This window comes from Malaclemys terrapin, chromosome 7 (assembly GCF_027887155.1).
Source record: "Malaclemys terrapin pileata isolate rMalTer1 chromosome 7, rMalTer1.hap1, whole genome shotgun sequence".
NCBI classification, from domain to species: domain Eukaryota; kingdom Metazoa; phylum Chordata; order Testudines; family Emydidae; genus Malaclemys; species Malaclemys terrapin.
In genome coordinates, this window is record NC_071511.1 from 5,885,672 (window position 1) to 5,903,979 (window position 18,308).

Genomic DNA, 18,308 nt, shown 5'->3' on the forward strand with positions numbered 1-18,308 from the left:
CCATACTGTAATCGTCAAAGGCAGTTGTTTGACTAAGGCCCTCATCCAGCAAAACACTTCAGCACATACTAACTTACAGCTCACGAGTACTCCCGCTGACTCCAGTAGGACAACTCACATGCTTAAAGTTAAGCACATGCTTAAGTTGCTTTGCTGGATTTGGGACTACTTTTGTTTATTTTTTAACTGCTTCTCCCGGGAAGACAAGATCACCATGCAGTTCCCAGCGTTGTTGGTCAAGCCAGGATAGGAATCACAGGCTTTTGTCTCATGTTTCTACATTTCGCAGCATTGAATAAAGGATGTGCCCCTTACAGTTAGTGCTTCTTTCACCATAGAAAGGCAAGCTGAAGTGAAGAAAGCAAAACATGTCCTGACTCCCTCCTACAAAGAAGCCAGTGTGCACCATTAACTTGTGGCAGAATTTTCATAGAATCATAGAATATCAGGGTTGGAAGGGACCGCAGGAGGTCATCTAGTCCAACCCGCTGCTCAAAGCAGGACCAATCCCCAGACAGATTTTTGCCCCAGATCCCTAAGTGGCCCCCTCAGGAATTGAACTCACAAGCCCAGATTTAGCAAGCCAATGCTCAAACCACTGAGCTATCCCTCCCCCACATTACTCTGCAGAAGCCTACAAAAGCAATGTTATTGTCTGCTTCAGCAAGCGTAGGTCACTGAGAAATAAAGAACCGCAAAAGGCAGTGAAAGGAAAGACGACTAGGCAATAAATATATGATGTAATGTATATACGTGACTGAGTACCGTGCACCTTAATTCACATTCTGTGCTACAAGGCTCAGTTACTGGATCAGGGTGGGGAATTCGATCACATCTTTGATCTGACACCATGAGTTGATCAGATTCTCTGGTACAAATGGGTTTCCTTTTTCGTTCCCCTAAACAGGAAAAAATACATTTTTAAACACATACAGGAAAGTGATCCAATCTAGTCTCTCTCTGTCTGTTTTCAAAATAGCTTCTTAAAAAAATTCAAAATTGTGCTCTGCAAAGCTCTTTGATCCAGGGGATCTACTATAGATGTGACATCTGCATTATGAACTCACAAAGGATCCAGCTTATTTAGATGGACTTTAGTCCAACTGGTGAATGAGAGAGAGGTAGTGTATAAGAACGGCCAGACTGGGTTAGACCAAAGGTCCATCTAGCCCAGTGTCCCGTCTTCTGACAGTGGCCAACGCCAGGTGTTTCAGAGGGAATGAAGAGAACAGATAATCGACTGATCCATCCCCTGTCACCCATCTAGAGGTATACAGAGGTATAGAGACAGATGCTCCTGAATGCTAACCCCAGCTCTGACATGGACTCCTGTTGCAGCTCTGGGAATGAGAAGGAAACGCTCTGTGCCTCAGTTTCCCCATTGCAACACTTCCATACCTCATAAGGTTGTTGTGAGGCTCAGTGAATGAATGTATGTGAAGCGCTTTGAAGAGGAGAAGCACCAGAAAAGTGCTAAACATGATCAGCTGGCATAAGGCAGCATAGATCATTCCACTACTACAGCTCATGGAAATGATCAAACTCATATGATCTAAGAAGCTCAGAGCAAGCAAGTGAAAATGCATTTACCACCACCAGCAAAGTCCAGAAAATGCCGTGACTGATTTAAAATACTCCAAAGCACATACCTTGGCAAAGTTTACTGCAGGCTTGCCACGGGCCATAGATGTTCCAGTAATACTGCTGAGGTTTGTCTTCAATTGGGATATTGAATGTGTATCGAACATCAGGGTTATATAGATTACCCACGGATAGAATCTGGGGAAAACAAAGACACACGCGGATAAACTAAGACCAGTCAATATCTGTGCTGTTTTCACTCAAATAAAACCCAGCGGAGGTACATTTGCGTGAAAGAAGTACACTTTACCTGAAGAACGATTTCTTGCTCAATGCGCTCCGTAGAATTGATCCTTTCTACTGTATTGTCTGAGCCGCTGTATTCGATCACAGCATTCCCAACTTTGATTTCCCTTTTAAACATGCTGACGACGAAGTCCCCATTCAAGATGAAGGCTCCATGACTGTTTGATAAGGCTGCGCAAAAGAGGTAAAAACAAAACCCCACCACTCACATAAGTAACTCACTTACGCTGAAGCAACGTAGATAGAGCACTTGATTGGAGGTCCCGTATACACACATTTTAAAACTACGAGGCCAGACCCTTCGCTGGTGTAAACTGGTGGAGCCACATTGGCTTCAGTGATTTCCCTCCCTGATTTCCAGCAGCTGAGGAGTTTGCCCATACAGTTTTGGAAATGCCATGCTACAATTTTGCAGCTTTTGAGACTTTTTTTGGGGGTTAAAAATCCATACTGCAAGCCCTGCAAAATGAGTTGTTTTTGGAAGCGGGGAGGAGCTGCTGTAGTTTTCAAAGGAGGGGATGGGGAGCAATCAGCAGGACAGGCCTTTTCTGGTCCCAGGCTGGGACTGAGAAGAGGAGCCTCCCTCTGTGAGAAGAGCCCTCGGTTGTCCTAACTCATGTAGGGGCTGGGGGGAACAGCTATGGCTTCCTGACAGCCTCCTGCATTGAGAGGATTTCAGGCCTGGGGACACTCTATCCCACGATGGTGTCTCTGATTTTAAATCAAAATTGGATGTGTGGTTAGATGTTGATGGATGTTTGGCAGTGCATGCATGTGTTCCTCTGTGTGCCACCACCCCAGCCCTGCGCAGAGAGCTGGCATGGCAGATCTCGATCGAATCGCCCAATGACCACAAGATCCGTTAAGGGATGAAGGCAATCTGCTTTGATCTGTTTGCTATCACTTAAAATCTATCTTTTGTAGTCAATACATTTTTTTTTGCTTTGTCTAAACCAGTGTGCCTTTGAGTGAAGTGTCTGGGGGAAAATCTCAGCTCTGTGAGCAGAGGCTGTTGCATATCTTTCCCACATCGAGGGTAAGGCGAACTTTATTAATGAGCTTACATTGTACAGATCCCTGTGCAGGGCAAGACAGCCAAATTTTGGGTTTATACTCCAGTGAGGGGTGCAAGCCTGGAGAGCTGGGAAATTGGCTGTCTGTCTGAGTGGCTTAGGTATAGGGTGACCAGACAGCAAGTGTGAAAAATCGGGACAGGGGACCAGGGGGGTAATAGCAGCCTATATAAGAAAAAGACCCCAAAATTGGGACTGTCCCTATAAAATCGGGACATCTGGTCACCCTACTTAGGTACAGCACTGAGGTAGCTCAGTTTGGGTGTGTGGCGCCACCTGCTGTCCTGCTGGGTGACAACAGGGCCTGGTGAGGCTGGCTGTGTCTCCAGCAAAGCAGTGTGAGAAAAGGGCCAGCCCAGCTGGGGTGTTAGAGGGGTGCAGCGGTCCCCCTGGGGGTGACAACCTGTCTGCACCCCTGGGGGTGACAACCCATCACATGCTTTTCTGAAAGGTCTGTGCTAGGAATTATTTGGGGGCAGTTCTCTGGCCTGCATTACACAGGAGGTCAGACTCAATCACAATGGTCCCTGCTGGACTTGGAGCCTATGAATTATTTAAAGATGACCTTGTAGATCCTCTGCCAGTCAAACCCATTGGGTCTCTCAAGGGAGAGGAGCTTGAGGACAGCGGCAGTGACAATACAACCGCTGTGCCTGCAGCTGAGGACTGGTCCTGCTTATTGTGGTGTATCACAGCTCCACGCTGGGAGACCATGGGGACGTCTACACGGCACGTAGAATAGAGACATTGCATGGCCCCCTGGCACGGATGCAAACAGCTGTGTGGATGGTGAGACACTGCTTGAGCCAGTAGAGTAGAGACACCCCTGAACTCCTCAGGGATCTACCCTGCACGAGTCTCTACACGCCCAAGCTCTGCCTCCCCCATCTACACAGCTATTTGTAGCAGTATCCCGCTGCCTGCCCATTGCTGGAGCCTTTCCTAGCTACACGGAACTGCTGGAAACTTTCCCCACCACAAGGAAAGACTCTGTCAGCAGGGAAAGGCTTCGGCAGCTCCCCGTGGCAGGGAAAAGCTCTGCTAGTGGGAAGCCGCAGCGAGCTACCGGAGCCTTTCCCCATTGCCAGAGCCCTTCACTGTTGCGTGTCGCTCCACACCACAGGTAGGAGGCTTTTCCCTGTGGCATGTAGCTTGTCACGCTGAGTACAATCCCATCAGAGGCCCTAGGAACAGACACAGGGCAAGTAGCCCTTCCTGCTGCCAAGGTTTAGAATGGGAACGCAGGCAGAGCTAGCGTGGGTATGCCTGGCTGCGCGGGAAATCACATCTTCCAGCTGCCATGTAGGCAGACCCTACGCTGGCCCCAGGCCTTATTAGAAGAAAGGCAGACTGCTGGAGGGCGCTCCTAAAGACAGGGCACAGGCGGGGCGGCAAAGAGGTGCCAGCTTGGTCTTTAAATAGTACGTGTAAACTGCACCTCAAGTATTGCAACACACGAATTGCAGAGATAAAGACAGGGGCCGGGCAAGGTTGTTCGCGGGAAAGGTTGTCAGGCTGTAGAACCTTTCCATCCTGCATCGGTAGGGTACGCGCCATGTAACCGAGCTGCCTGGATTTCACCTTCCATGGAGTTCAGCCAGCAGCATCTTTTTTTTTGGTTTATTCCAGATCTTGAGGTATGCAAAAGCACTGACGGCTTAAAGCCTAACTGCTTTCTAAAAGGACCGGTTTCCTGCAAACCGCAGTCTGCTGCACAACTTCACACTAATGCGATTATGTAGCTAATTTCCGAAGTTAGTTTCCCCACCATTTCACCCATCACAGCTACGTTACTACAAAGGCTCTCTACTGTAAACCCTAAAGCTACCATCAAAACATGGAAGGAGGGGTTGAAACATAACTAGGAGAGAGAACAAAGCAAAAGATTGCTCAGCAGCTAACAAATACACGGCCAAAGGAAAACCTCAAAATGCAGGGTTCAGCCCCAACCAAATTCCTCCTACTGTGACTTAACACTATTAACAGCAGTAAAACACATTAAAGGAATCCATTCCATTTAGTGCACCTTCCTACAACAATAGGGGAGACCGTTTAGACATCCCAGACTTGATGACAACATCAAATTCCTCCTAGATTGTTATGTAACTACTACAAGGTTCACACTATCCAGGGCCTAAGATTTCACACTCCGTGAACTGCGAAATGAGTGTACACATGCACACTTTTCACTTGCCTAACAGGCCTAATAGGAAGAGCTGCTTTCCCAGCCATATTCAGTTAAAGAAATCACAACTGGCCTAGACCCTATAGTCTACGCTGCAACATTAAAGAAGATTTGACTTCATGCTTCTCAAGAAGATTAAGGCCCTTCAGAAAGAACTGAGAGGTTATTCCAGGCGCAGGGGCCTGGCCGGGGTAGACTGTTCTGAATACACAGCAGGGAACTATATACAGGGAAGATTATTTTTCTAGGAAAGAGGAAAAGAGAAGAATAGGGAGGACTCTGGAGAAAGACAGAAAGTGTTTGGAAAGTTTTATAGTTCTCTTGGTAACAAAGCTTGCATATCCATCCAGTTTTGCTTAATTAGACACTTGTAAACATACATTCATAAATGACGTAGCCACAAATTAATGGCAATATGTATATAAGGGCAAAATACCTTGAATGGCCCCAATCCTGGAATCAAATCCATATAGCTGGACCCTTCGGGCACAGGTGTCCACATGCATGGATCAACTGTCAGGAGCAGGGCCCAGACGAGTCACCTGATTTTGTATTTCCTTTCCCTGAACTGTATTCTCATTGGCAAGATTCTCTAATGACTGCAAAGGAAATATTTTCTACATCTTAAACCATGCAGAACACCATCAGGCCATTGATTTTCTTTAGCATATCAGGCTAGCTTGAGCCCTCTGGGGCCTCCTGGACAGTTAGCGTGACTCAGAACGTCACCACCTCTCCCTGAGTCTCCTCTTGCCTTTAGCTCACTTCCCACTTCAGGCCTGGCTAGCTCTGCTTGGCATGGCTCCACCCACTCACTTCTAGAGAAAGGGTGGCTCCACCCACTCACTTATGGGGCACAGAGCCTCTACTGTCTCTCCCCACTCCTGGAGTTGTGCCATGCTGGGGGTGTTCCTTACACCCCACTCTTCCCTTGAGCATCTGGGTTAGGATAAGGGACAATCTCCCCCATAGTAAATCGAGGCCTAAGTAGTGATACTACAAAACAACAACAACCACAACAACCCATGGGTGAAGTTAACTCCTATACACAAGGCCCATCCATCATTTATGTCCTACTTTGAGGGCTTAAGTGGAACGTAAGCGCTACAGGGGTTACATGGTCCTCTGCACGGGGATGAATTTCACCCCAAGTGAAGACAACATTTAAAATAACACTAATCATTAAAGCCAACACACACACACACACACACACACACACACGTACGTATTCAGGTATTTTTAAAAATCTATTAAAATAAAAAACAACCTAACACCACCACCAGCCTGTTTTGACAAGCTGATTATTCCGCCTTTCGAAAACAAGATGACGCCTATTGTCCAAACAGGGATCTAGATACATGCGAGTGATCCACGGTGCTGCTGACCAACCCAAACAAAGGATGTGTGCAAAGGAAGAGAAACAGAGCCACGGTACGAACACTCTGCAAATCAGGGGCAAAACTTCCTGGACTTCAATGTGGCCAGGATTTCACCCCTCTCAGGATGAAATTCACGGCTGTGCAAAGGGCCAGCACGAACCCTACTCAGGGGAGACAACAGGACTGAAGTCGAAGACAGGCCTTACTGGGCATCTGCCCAGGTATCAAATTCACCCAGAGGTGAATTTCTGTAGCGGTGGATTCTGCCATCCTTGCTGTCCTCACCAAGCCGTACTATTTTAGGAGCAAGTTACTGCTCAGTGTGAACTAGGGGGTCAGAATGTTGCTGTCGTGTGTGCGCAATAGCTAAAGGTTGAGTTACCATTATAACATATCGGTTTAAATAAAAGCCAGATGCTTGGGACCGGATTCTTGTTTACACTGCTCTGGCAGAGGTAAAGGGGAAGTTGTATAAATGAGGATCAGGCCTGTTATCTCCCAGTGGAATAGTAAATAATATATATTTTGACTACATTACCTAAAAATATGCATAGAATTTCCATTAAAACCTTGTAAATGTCTCTGTCTTTATACTCCAGCAAATGTAGCTTATGAAGGGATCTGTGTACCTGCTCTGGGACTCCAGAAATCAGAGCTCAGTTCCCAGCTGTGTCACAGACTTCCCGAGTGACCTTGGGCGAATTACTTAATCTCCCTTACTTCCTACCTGTGGAATGGGACTACTACTACTTCCTGATCTCACAGGGGCATTGTAAAGATAAAATAATTAAAATTTGTTAGCTTCTCATGTACTACAGCAATGAAGACCTTATATAGATAGATGAAGCAAAATTAAGGCTAGTCCATATGGAAGATATACTGTACATATTCTTGACAGTGAAATCTAAATATTCCTTACCTGAGAAAGGGCCGTATAACTAGCATGTGTCTCTACATTCTAATGGGCATTAAACTTACCAAGGTAGTTATCATCTTCTGGTTTCCCTGAGTAACTGTGCTGCCGCACATCAATATTTGTAGCACCAGCGGGTATGCGTACCACGGTGTTATAGCCTAAAAGATTGAGCAGAAGGTCAAGACTATTCCTCAGCCATTCCATTTATTTTTTTATGGGAGGAGGGAAAAATCTTTAAAGATTTTAAATGATCAGGCATTACACAAACCAAATTTTTCCTGTCAGGGTAGCAGAAATAGCTACAGAACAGAATATACCACAGCCAGAGGGATTTTACAGCTTACATGAGCGTTTTCGTAGACTGTAGGTAGTTAATGCTTTTATAGGTTTGCATTTTTCTCTATAAAGTTTTCTGGTGACAGAGTCTTACCATAATGCACTGTATTAAATGTGCCTGCAACGGTTTTGCATGAAGAATTATCACCACCACAAACACCACATTTGTCTCTTCTTGCCTTGGAATTTAGCACATGATCACAGCCAGCTTGCTTTAAGAGAAAAAGTTAAAAACTAGACTGAACAAATATTAAATAAGACAGAACTTACAAATCTCCTAATTAAATCATACTAATCATCTGTGTACAAAGACCACCGCCAAACTATTCCCCCCCCCTTTTCCACATGTTTAGTTAATTTACAGTGTAACCATCTTACACTGATGCTGTTTTTAAGCAGAGGGACTCCAAAAAGCAAGGACTTGTTATAATCAAACGCGGACATTACGACAAATTGGAATTTCTTTCCATAACAGTCAGTTTATTGTATCCTACTTCACTATTATTAACAGTGGGTAGCAGTGGATGCTGGTGCCCCTCACTCCCAAACAAGGCTTAACATCAAGGGATTTGTGTACTTGTGCCTGCAACTGTGCCACTGGTCGAAGAAGAAAAAGATGGCAATGTTATCCAGTTTAGAGACTGGTGTGTGTACAAGGGAACCCCAGTTTGGGGAGTCACTCTGGAATAGGTTGTTCTCAGATGGAGGAGAAGAGCATTAAAATAATTGTGAAGAGGGGAAATAAATTCCAGCATGGTCAGACTTTCAAAAGAGCCCAGGGCTAGATTTTTCATGTCCTCCCTACTCAAAATTGGGCTGAGATTTCAAGAGTGCTCAGCACCCAGAAACTGCAACACTTATGGACAGATTTTCAAAGAGCTCAGCGTTGAGCTCTTTTGAAAATCTGGTCACTTATTAAGGTGCCAAAGTAGTTGCTGAGGTCTCTGGAATTTTCAGAGGGCTCCAGGCACACAACTAGAGCTGGATTTTCCAATCACAAGACACATGACCACGAGAGCAGGGCTTCTTTGATTTGCCTCGGGAAGAAACCACACTAGTACCCGTGAAGGCCAGAATGTGGAAGTGGGATCGAGAACTGATCTTTTCAATAAAAACAAGAAAACAACCTAGTTAAAAGGCAGAAGGAAATATTTACCCGACAAAGTCCTTGCACACAGATGTCATTTGTGTCTGGGCCACAAGGGGTGCCATCAACAACTCGGTCCCTGAGCTGATAGTAGGCTGTGTTTCCTGCTACCCTACAGAACAACTTGCACCGATCTTTCATTAAAACTGGAAAAGCAGAAGGTCACGTTATTTTAATTCTATTCCCTTATGCAGCCATTGCAAAGAGGCGGACGTTCATTTCCTGACATACTCACTTCCACTGTATTTAGGAACCCAACGCACATTAGGAGGTAGACCGTTAATGTTAAAATGCTTCCCATCAAAGTCAGCGCACTGCTCATCTCGGAAGTCTTTCTTTAGTTTAGAGCATGGCTCAGTGTTGCAGGATTTAAATTTCATTCGACGACCCACGCAATATTTCCCACCATTCTTGGGCCTGGCGAAAAAAAAAAATCACTTTAGTTCTAAGATGCAATGATGAACCACAAGCCTAAGATGCAACGTATCAACTGAGCCTCTATTTGAGTTCAACCTCTCTCCCTCTAATATATCAACTTTTGGTACTTTTCATCCTCCGAGCCTCTCAACGTCACTCTCCCATCTCATGAAAGATGCTCTTCCAAATGAGACTAGAGGCTATGAAACCCATCAAGGTCCTTCCTGCAGCAACCAAGAAAGTGGTTAGAGTGGTACCCATTTTCCTTTCCCAGGGACAGGGTATGCTGCCTGGATTGCACGTATGTTACTCTTCCTGGGTTTGAACCCCAGGCCTGGTAACAGGTGGCGGTGTTCTTATTATGATGTGGAGCGCTTGTATTTAACAGTTACGTTGTTCTTTTATTCAGAGATTCCATAACACAGCAACCAGAGCCTGCAGCCTTCCACAAGCTTTCCCCAGCCTTCCAAAAGGGAAGATGACTTTGGTCTCTGCTGCCACCCTCCACCTTATTACACAACGACAGCTGTTCTGCACACACAGGGGTAGGGGAAGAAGCTTAAACTTCTTTGGATCACTATGATACTTGCGCATGATGGGCCTGATTCAAAGCCCACTGATGCAAATGGGAGTTTTTCCACTGACTTCAGTGAGCCTTGGATGAAGTTCTATGCTACCAGCCACCGGTCCCACAATCACATTCCTCTAACTAGTTCAAGACATTTATTATTTACAACACTTCTTCTGTTACTGATGAAGAGCCTATATTTTGTTCTTGCATTTCTTTAAAAACGATCTCAAATACAGCTAAATACTGCCAGCAGTAAGTGGAAGGGGTTAAGAAATAAGAACAAAGACAAGGGAAAATAAAGATGTGGGCGGGGGAAGGAGGAGTGAGGTAGAGTGAGCTGCACCCTTCAGCTCCTCACAACAAAGCCCTGAGAATTTGCCACTTCTCAGCAGGCTAGTGGGATACCTGAAAGGCAGATAGATCCGGATACACAATAGGGCACAGCTCAAAGTGGGCTGAATGCAGGCCTGACTATGGAGCTGCAAAGGGGAAACCTCAAACAAGTTCAGAACTACTTCGGACTGAAAATCTAGTGAAACAATGCTCTCTGGTGAGATTTCCATTCACCTACTTCTGGTTACAAATGAAACCTGGGAACGGCAGAGGCACAAAAACCTCCATAGGCGAGGGAGTCAGGGTGAGATGCTTAACAATCCTCAAAGACCCAAAAAAACAACCAAGCAAAGTCCAGGGTCAGTTTGTTTCTATACAGCAGTTGAGAGGGTGCTTGGCAGAAGACTTCATGGGTGGCAGCTCAGGGGGTCAGGAGAGATTGTACTTGGGCACCTAGCCCAAGCCACCACCCATGCAGTCACGGCCATACTGCTATTTTTAGCACGCTACCGCAAGCAGACTAGCTAATGAATCAGTGTGTGTATATATCTTTAAGGGAATCACCTCATTAGCATGGCAGACTCCACCCTCTTCTGAGGAGCACAGATTATGCTGGGGAGAGTGGGCAGAGAGAAAGAGATTCCCAGGAGGAATGAATTCCCCCTCGGCTGCAGTCATTTTAAATGTTATGTTCTGAGAATCTACAAATAAAGATGGGACGATCCCTAGAGAGACATACAAGGACCTCATCACCGTAGGAACTTGAACCATAGATGGCCCAGAGCACCTTGCTGTGACAACTACTGTTTGAATTACTGGAGAGCCTAGGAGCCCTAATTGATTCTGATAGCGAGAAACTAAAACACCAACCACAACGTTTACCTTGCACAGCCAAGTAACAGCTTCTTCACACAGGTGAAAGTCTAGGCTCCTCTTGTCAATTTCAATGGCAGAAAGTGAAATTGACAAGAGCCTTCCAGGTGAGCAGCTGTCATTTTGACTTTGCTGATGGGAAAAAAAAATCATTTTTTAATCTTTTGTGTAATGAAAACAATGTTCCTGGAACCTAACCCCCTCATTTACATTAATTCTTATGAGGAAATTGGATTCGCTTAATGTCGTTTTGCTTAAAGTCGCATTTTTCAGGAACATAACTACAATGTTAAGTGAGGAGTTCCTGTATTTACCTCTCTCCATTCTGAAAACTGACCATTTATTCCTACCCTTTGTTTCCTATCTTTTAACCCGTTACTGATCCAGTTTTAACCAATTACAATCTTTTAACCAGAACAATGCTGACCAGTATTTCTTGCCATCTCCTTGTGCTCCCCGTCTGTCCGTTCTACCCACTTGTTGTCACTTGTCTTACATTTAAAACTGGAAGCTCTTTGGGGCAGGGACCTTCTTGCTCTGTGTTTGCACAATATGGGGTCTTGGTGCATGTGTGGGACTCCTGGGCACGAGGATGATACAAATAAACAACAAAGTAACGTGACACTGGAAAGAGCCCATTGGCAGATGATGCTTTTGTGGGGCCCTGGGCCAGAGCAAGTGGGGGCCCCTCCCCACTCCTTCTGCCTGCAGTCCCCCCTCTGCCTCCTCCCACACTCCTATCAGGGAGCAAGGTCGGGGCTCGGGGACTTCCCCTGCTCCCTGGCAGTAGTGCTGGGTGGGTGGAGCTGGACAAGCCCCTGTGCCCGGATCCTGCTCCTCGCCAGGAGTGCCACGGGTAGAGCAGGTCAGCTGCGGGGGTGCCCATTTTTCAGGGCCCCCGGACACGGGCCCTGTTGGTCCAGTGGCTAATCCGCCTGCCGTTTGTTCTAGCCACCGTCTACAGCTGCCATTTAAAATTAAAAGCTCCAAAAGGTGAAAAATTAGATTTAAGAGTAGAACTGCCAGATCACACATTCCAGTGTGGGTTTATTTGGTTGAGAACACAATCAAATGTAACTGCAGCTCTCCTTAATTTCCTGGTGTTACTGAAGGAATGATACGATACTTTAAATTAAATCTGGGAGGAGCCAGTTTAGGTGACTCATGAAAAATAGTATCCATAAGCCAAAAGTGATGCGGAACAGTACATGCGCACACAGAGTTAACTTTCCTCATCACTTTTGGGCATGGAAAATATCAATCACCACTCTCCATTAACTCAACTCTTTGCATTTAATACACTCTTTTTAGGCCAGCCCATAAGAGGGCAAGAACATTCCACATAGATAAATGGTGGATGGGGCTGAAATGTTCTCTCCTGCAGAGGGCAGTGTGACACAATCTCAGGGGAAGATTTGTAAAACTAAAAATGGGAGCTAGGCACCAACCTCCAGTTTACAGTCAAACTTCCATTTATGCCTCAAAAAAACCCTCCCCCTAAAACGACAGTAGATCTGCTTCCCAGTCAGTAGGCCTATGAACAAGACAAATTGCAAGGGAAACTTTCCAAATTCAAATACATTCTGCGATTTCCCTAATGAGCCACAATACAAGAAAGTGAAACAAAAATAAATTGTGCAAATGTCAGAAGATCTTCAATGACTAGCATGACAACACACAGCCTACCACCAAAAATACATCTTCCCGCATTTATAGCAATAATATTTAGATCACATATAGTGTTTTCCTTCTGCAGATCTCAAAATACTTCATCAGTGGAGGCAGCCCCAGTAATATCTATTATACAGAGAGGGAAACTGAGGCACAGAAAGGCAAATGCCCTTTCTTAGCAGGTCACTGGCAGAGCAGAAATGGAAACCAGGTCGCCTGCCTCCAAATCCAATGCCTCCCAGTCAACACTGCCTCGCTACTACTTATTACTCACTTTCACGCTCCCTTTTAAGATGAGTCAATAACAGAGCATTATTATTATTTATTTGTATTACTGGAGTGCCTAGGAGTCCAAGGCATGGACCAGGACTCTACTGTGCTTGGTGCTGTAGATACACAGAAGAACAAAGACAATGCCCACCCCAATCTAAGGATTAGACAAGAGACAACAAACACATGGCTATAGACAGGCTGACAGGAAGTATAAGGGAACAATGAGACAATATTGATCAGCATATCACACATATCAGATACTCCATTCCCTACCCTGGCGCCCCCCACGGTTTGCCGCCCCAGGCACGCGCTTGGAGCGCTGGTGCCTGGAGCCGCCGCTGCTTCTCTGCCCTGTTTCCAAGGAGTTGTAATCTACTGCTGGCTACGAGCATCAGTGACATTTTCTCTCTTCCCACTCCCACGCTGGCTCAACTAATTATGGGTCCAACAGTTCTGTATCCCTGCTCCGGGTAGGAAGTGAGCAGATGAGCAGTCGCGCGTACTCCCATGTAGATGCCTCAGGAGGAGTCCCTTACTCACTTATGCAGGCATAAAGTCTAAGTGAGAACCTAGCCCTCAATGCAAGTAGCTAGACAGGGCCATATTAACCATTTTACAGCAGAATTCTTTGGAAAGAGAAATAGGAGGCACTCAGAACTGGGACAGATGCTCTACTAATGACATCAATGGAGTTACCACAATTTAGACCCATATAGGATTGGACATATTGATCTTACACCAGGAAGTAAAAGCGGAGCTCTAGTTATTGTAAACACGTACCCACCATGCACAAGAGGCATTTGGTCATCTGAGCAATCCAACACGCTACAACAAACTCCAACACAAACCCAGGCAACTCCACTGAATGTCATCTGGGAACATGAATTTGAACTAGAACAGGTCAACATTTTCGGAATTAAAAATTTTTGAGGTCATTTTTAGTCAAAAATATTTGAATTTAAAATAATTGTCAGGAATTTCAGCTTGAACCGTCATGATTTTACATGCATACCAAATATCAATGTTTTTGTGCGGACCTGCAGTAAACCCAGCAGCATATCTAATTCGCTTCCAACTTTCAAACAGTAACACTTGAGGTTGAGTGCTTGCATGAGAACATAGATCAGAACAACAGTTTCATTATTAGCGCCGAGAATTTTCATTCTTAGGTGAACATTACAGATCTTCTTAAACCAAAAATAATCCATTGTAGGTTTCACAGGATTCTTATGACACAAGAATTAGTTTCAGTTTGAAAATATTTTCCATTTACATTGCAAAAAGCAGTACTACAATTTCATGATGGCCTTAAATTATGCAAACCTCTACAGGCTTATATTTTAAAGAGAGAAATACATTGCAACTATGACACTTTAAAGCAGAATGCTCCCATTATAAACAGATATCATTAACAGAAGATGTATTTTTCATATTAAGGTAGTAAACAAGAACATGCAGGATTCTTGTCATATATAATACTAACCACTTCAACACCCGCCCCCGTACAATTAGACCTCTATGCAATTACATTTTCCAGACATGATATTTGAGATTAGAGATAATATACTGCATACAAGAACCTACCATAAAACAAAGAATGCTAAAACTTGCCATGATCTGGCTGTCAGCTTCGTAACTTTGCTATTAATTTCCCCTTCTGCTAGTATTTGAGGCTTAAACACACTTACATTGATTTCCCCCCCCGCAAACTAGCCCCAAACCACTTTGATAATTTTTGAGACACACTTGAAAAACTTTCACAGAGCCTGGTAAAACTGAGATGGCTGACCCTGACCCTGACCAAGAAATCAGCTTCATATAAAATATTTCCAGACACTGATTTTCACCAATAACGTGATATTTTTAGTGTCATGAAGAAATACTGGCGCATTAGCCATTCTCAACCAGCATGGTCAAATACTTTTTATGGACAGCCATCAAGTGGCAAATGATGGGAAATGAAGTAATTCATGCATACAAACCTGCTCATTCTATGCATAACCCTGCCATTTCTGAAGCATCTGTACTAGCAGGTAACTTCTGTTGTGGACTGTTTCTCCAGTCTAGCAAATATCCCCCTTCCCACCTTGCGCCACACACTCACACCCACGCACAGCTAAATCCCTGCTAGAAATTCAAAGATCCTTCCATTTCAGTATGTGGCCTATCAAATCAAACTAGGAGACAGACCTGGGTTCTCATCCGTGCTTCCACATTGACTTGTTTTGACTATATAATGCACCCTATGTAAATATTAAGCTTTATTATTTTTCACACGTACTTCTCAAGGCATCAGAGTGATTGTGTTCTGCTTCAGGAGAGCTGGACACAACCCCACTGTCCCGAGTTATTATACAAAGTCCACTTATGCATGTGCACTTATGTTGTGGGCACAAGTGACATCATTTACAAGTGGAACACTTGATGGTGCATACACAAAAGGGGTTCTGAGCATGCAAATTCTATTCTATGCATCCAGGTCGTTGCATTTGCGGAGGGGCACACAAACAGAGGCAATATACAGAAACACCCACAATGTTTTGTTCTAACGGGATTGATCGTTTTAGTGTTGCATGTTTCAAGTCAAGTGTTGCCCGCACACCATCTTCCTGACCAAATATTTCACTCTAGGGCTAGACTTCCATTTTCCATGCATCCCACGAGGGCCGGGTCTTCCCATTGGGTATGAACTCGGTCTCCACCTGGATGCAGTTCAACGCCCAAAACTCTGTGTGCCCAATCACTTGTGCAGGCAAATGATGGGGTTTGTGCAGGTGTGTGAAGTGGAGCTTTTGTACTCAAGTGAGACCGCCCAGACATTTGGGAGGAGATGGCACGCACACCAACAGAGGCCACATTTTAAAACCCGGCTGTGACAGATCTGACCACCCCTTTTCCGAAAAAGGACGGAACATATTTCAACGGGGAAAGGCTCAGAAGTATTTTAATCTGTAGCTCTCTTACCAGCTAACTGTATTGCCATCAGCTCGGCAGTTAAGCGGTTCGAAACATTTATTTGTAGATATGCTTGCATGTCAAACTCAGCCAGTTTTCAACACACGTTGCCACTCTTGTGACATACCAGAAATGCGGATCTGACTAGAACCACAGACAAGGATGACGCGAACATCCAAACAGCCTTTCCTGCAAATGGGGCTCCCTGTGCTGATGATCTAAGAGCTATGTTTTCTTCTGCTGTTCCTACAACTGTGCCTTTCTTTGACACAATGCGTCAGCAATGCAGATACTGTCTGTGATATGCTGCAGCAGTTGGCTTTAGCTTTACCATCCAGTTTGGATTTCCCAGGTGAAGGGTCTGGTCTGGTCAGCTAATCCATTCCTCTGAGTGCATGTCAAACCACGGTCTGCTTGCCTGTCGTAGGCTTACCGCTTCCTACTGTTCTACAAAGTGCTCAACCATGTAGGTGTCAAAACATATTATAGACAGAGGCAGTAGCAGTACTCCAGCTAAGAGTTCGTGGGCTTTTTCCATTTTAAACGTTGGATTGGAGAGGATCTTCACTCCGTCAGTCTAATAGACCGTTTCATTGGCACACAAGGTGCCAACTTGCATGCTCATATAAAAAAACGCTGCTTAAAAATGTAAAGTCTTTTTTTAATATACAAGGGCAAATAAAAAGTCATTTGGATCAGACTTCAGAAACTGGGGTTGTTTGTTGTTGTTTTCATAAGGGGTCATAACAGAGTCAAAACATTTAGGAATAAAACTGCTTTTCAGCTAGATTAGTACTAGTTGATATTTTAGAAAAGAACATTTTGAAAAGGGTGGGGGGAAGAGAATATGCAGAGGTTTGTTCTTTCTAACTTTATTCACTTGTCTCACTCACTTGCACATCACCAAAATCTCATGAGGAGAACGTAGGTCCTTGCAGCCCACATCATATCATCACATTTAAATGGCAAAACAAAGTCACCGTAAAACCTATGTGGGCCAGCCTAAGACAAAAAAAGCCCAACTCTGTGGAGACTTCCTGGTGGGTTCAAAGGGAGGACAATGCCAGTTATAATGCTCTTGAAAGAAATCAAGGAAAATAAGCACAATTGACCGCACTCCAGGTGGGGTTTTCAAAAGTGCATTAGGTTGTTAAGCACCCAGATTTTCAATGGGCGTTGTCGCCTAACTCACTTAGGTGCTTTTGGAAATGCCAGCCTACAACGTTTCTCAGGAAATACAAATACACACAATGGACCTTCTGAATTCCAGAAGGAGGTAGCACTGATGGGATCCAGGAGACTTCTTACCAGAGACTCTATTCATCCAGCTGCCTAACGCTCCATACCACCAGGAATGTATTTCCCCAGGAATGTCTGAGTGTTTGGCTGGAGGACTACTTTGTGTGATCCTTTACACACATGGAATTATATTTGATCTGTGAAGAACCAGCCAGTTTCTGCATTGCTCAGTTGCTGCAAAACTGGTGGAGGCTGTCTGAAGTGAGAACGCTCTGATGCTTGTGTTTCTGGCATTATGCTCAGCGTTATTTTAACGAACTTGTCGACGTCCAATTCCTTTGCTCTCAGCCTTTCCTTTACGGTGACATTTGCTCACGCAAACGGAGCCATCTCCATGTATCACTCTAATGCCAGTGTCCCTGGTCTAAACCTCCCTTCCTCAATTAACACTCATCTACCACAGACTTCAAAGAGCGGAGAGCAGGTTTTGCGGAGTAATGCAGAAACTGACACGGATCCACTGCTAATGCCAATTTCCTTGGCAATAACCTTTCTGACATGACCGGCAAGAAAGTGGAATGATTCCTGCCTTCAAGTGCTCACTCAATTCTTACTTTGCCTTTTTAAAGTCCTGTTTTCAGCCAACTCAGCAGAACACTCTCTCCTGCCCTCAGTCACCTCTGCCCACCCCAAATGAACCCTTCCTCTCCTCAACACTCACAGTGACTGAGTAAGGCAAAAACCAGCCCAGTCACTGCGTTAAACGGATTGTTTTCAAACCAGCTGCTAACATTCTACAGGTCACGTATTGATCCTATTGAAGTCAATGGCAACATTCCCTATGATTTCAAAAGGCACGTGAGTTTGCTTGACATGTTTACGATAAACATCTTTAAATGCTTTTTTATTATTATTATTATTTTTTAAAACAGGCTACAGATTTCCATAGAGCTTGTGTAGTCTGTGCCAGCTTACGTGTAAAAGCATAAAGGGGCTTAATGAAGTGTTTGTGGAAGGAACTTGATTCATACAGCAGCGCTAGGTGGACATTTG

General features: G+C 44.7%; 1 protein-coding gene across 2 annotated transcripts in view; it reads right to left on the minus strand.

Moving 5' to 3' along the window:
- Positions 1-18,308, minus strand: part of ADAMTS9 (ADAM metallopeptidase with thrombospondin type 1 motif 9) — a 143,934-nt gene that overhangs the window by 77,513 nt on the left and 48,113 nt on the right. For both annotated transcript variants that reach the window (XM_054034437.1, XM_054034436.1), the window contains exons 13-19: positions 9,159-9,340; positions 8,933-9,069; positions 7,871-7,988; positions 7,503-7,598; positions 1,892-2,058; positions 1,650-1,779; positions 773-899 (exon numbers count right to left, since the gene is read on the minus strand). In XM_054034437.1, the coding sequence (XP_053890412.1) occupies positions 773-899; positions 1,650-1,779; positions 1,892-2,058; positions 7,503-7,598; positions 7,871-7,988; positions 8,933-9,069; positions 9,159-9,340 (957 nt within the window). The remainder of the gene's footprint in view (positions 1-772; positions 900-1,649; positions 1,780-1,891; positions 2,059-7,502; positions 7,599-7,870; positions 7,989-8,932; positions 9,070-9,158; positions 9,341-18,308) is intronic.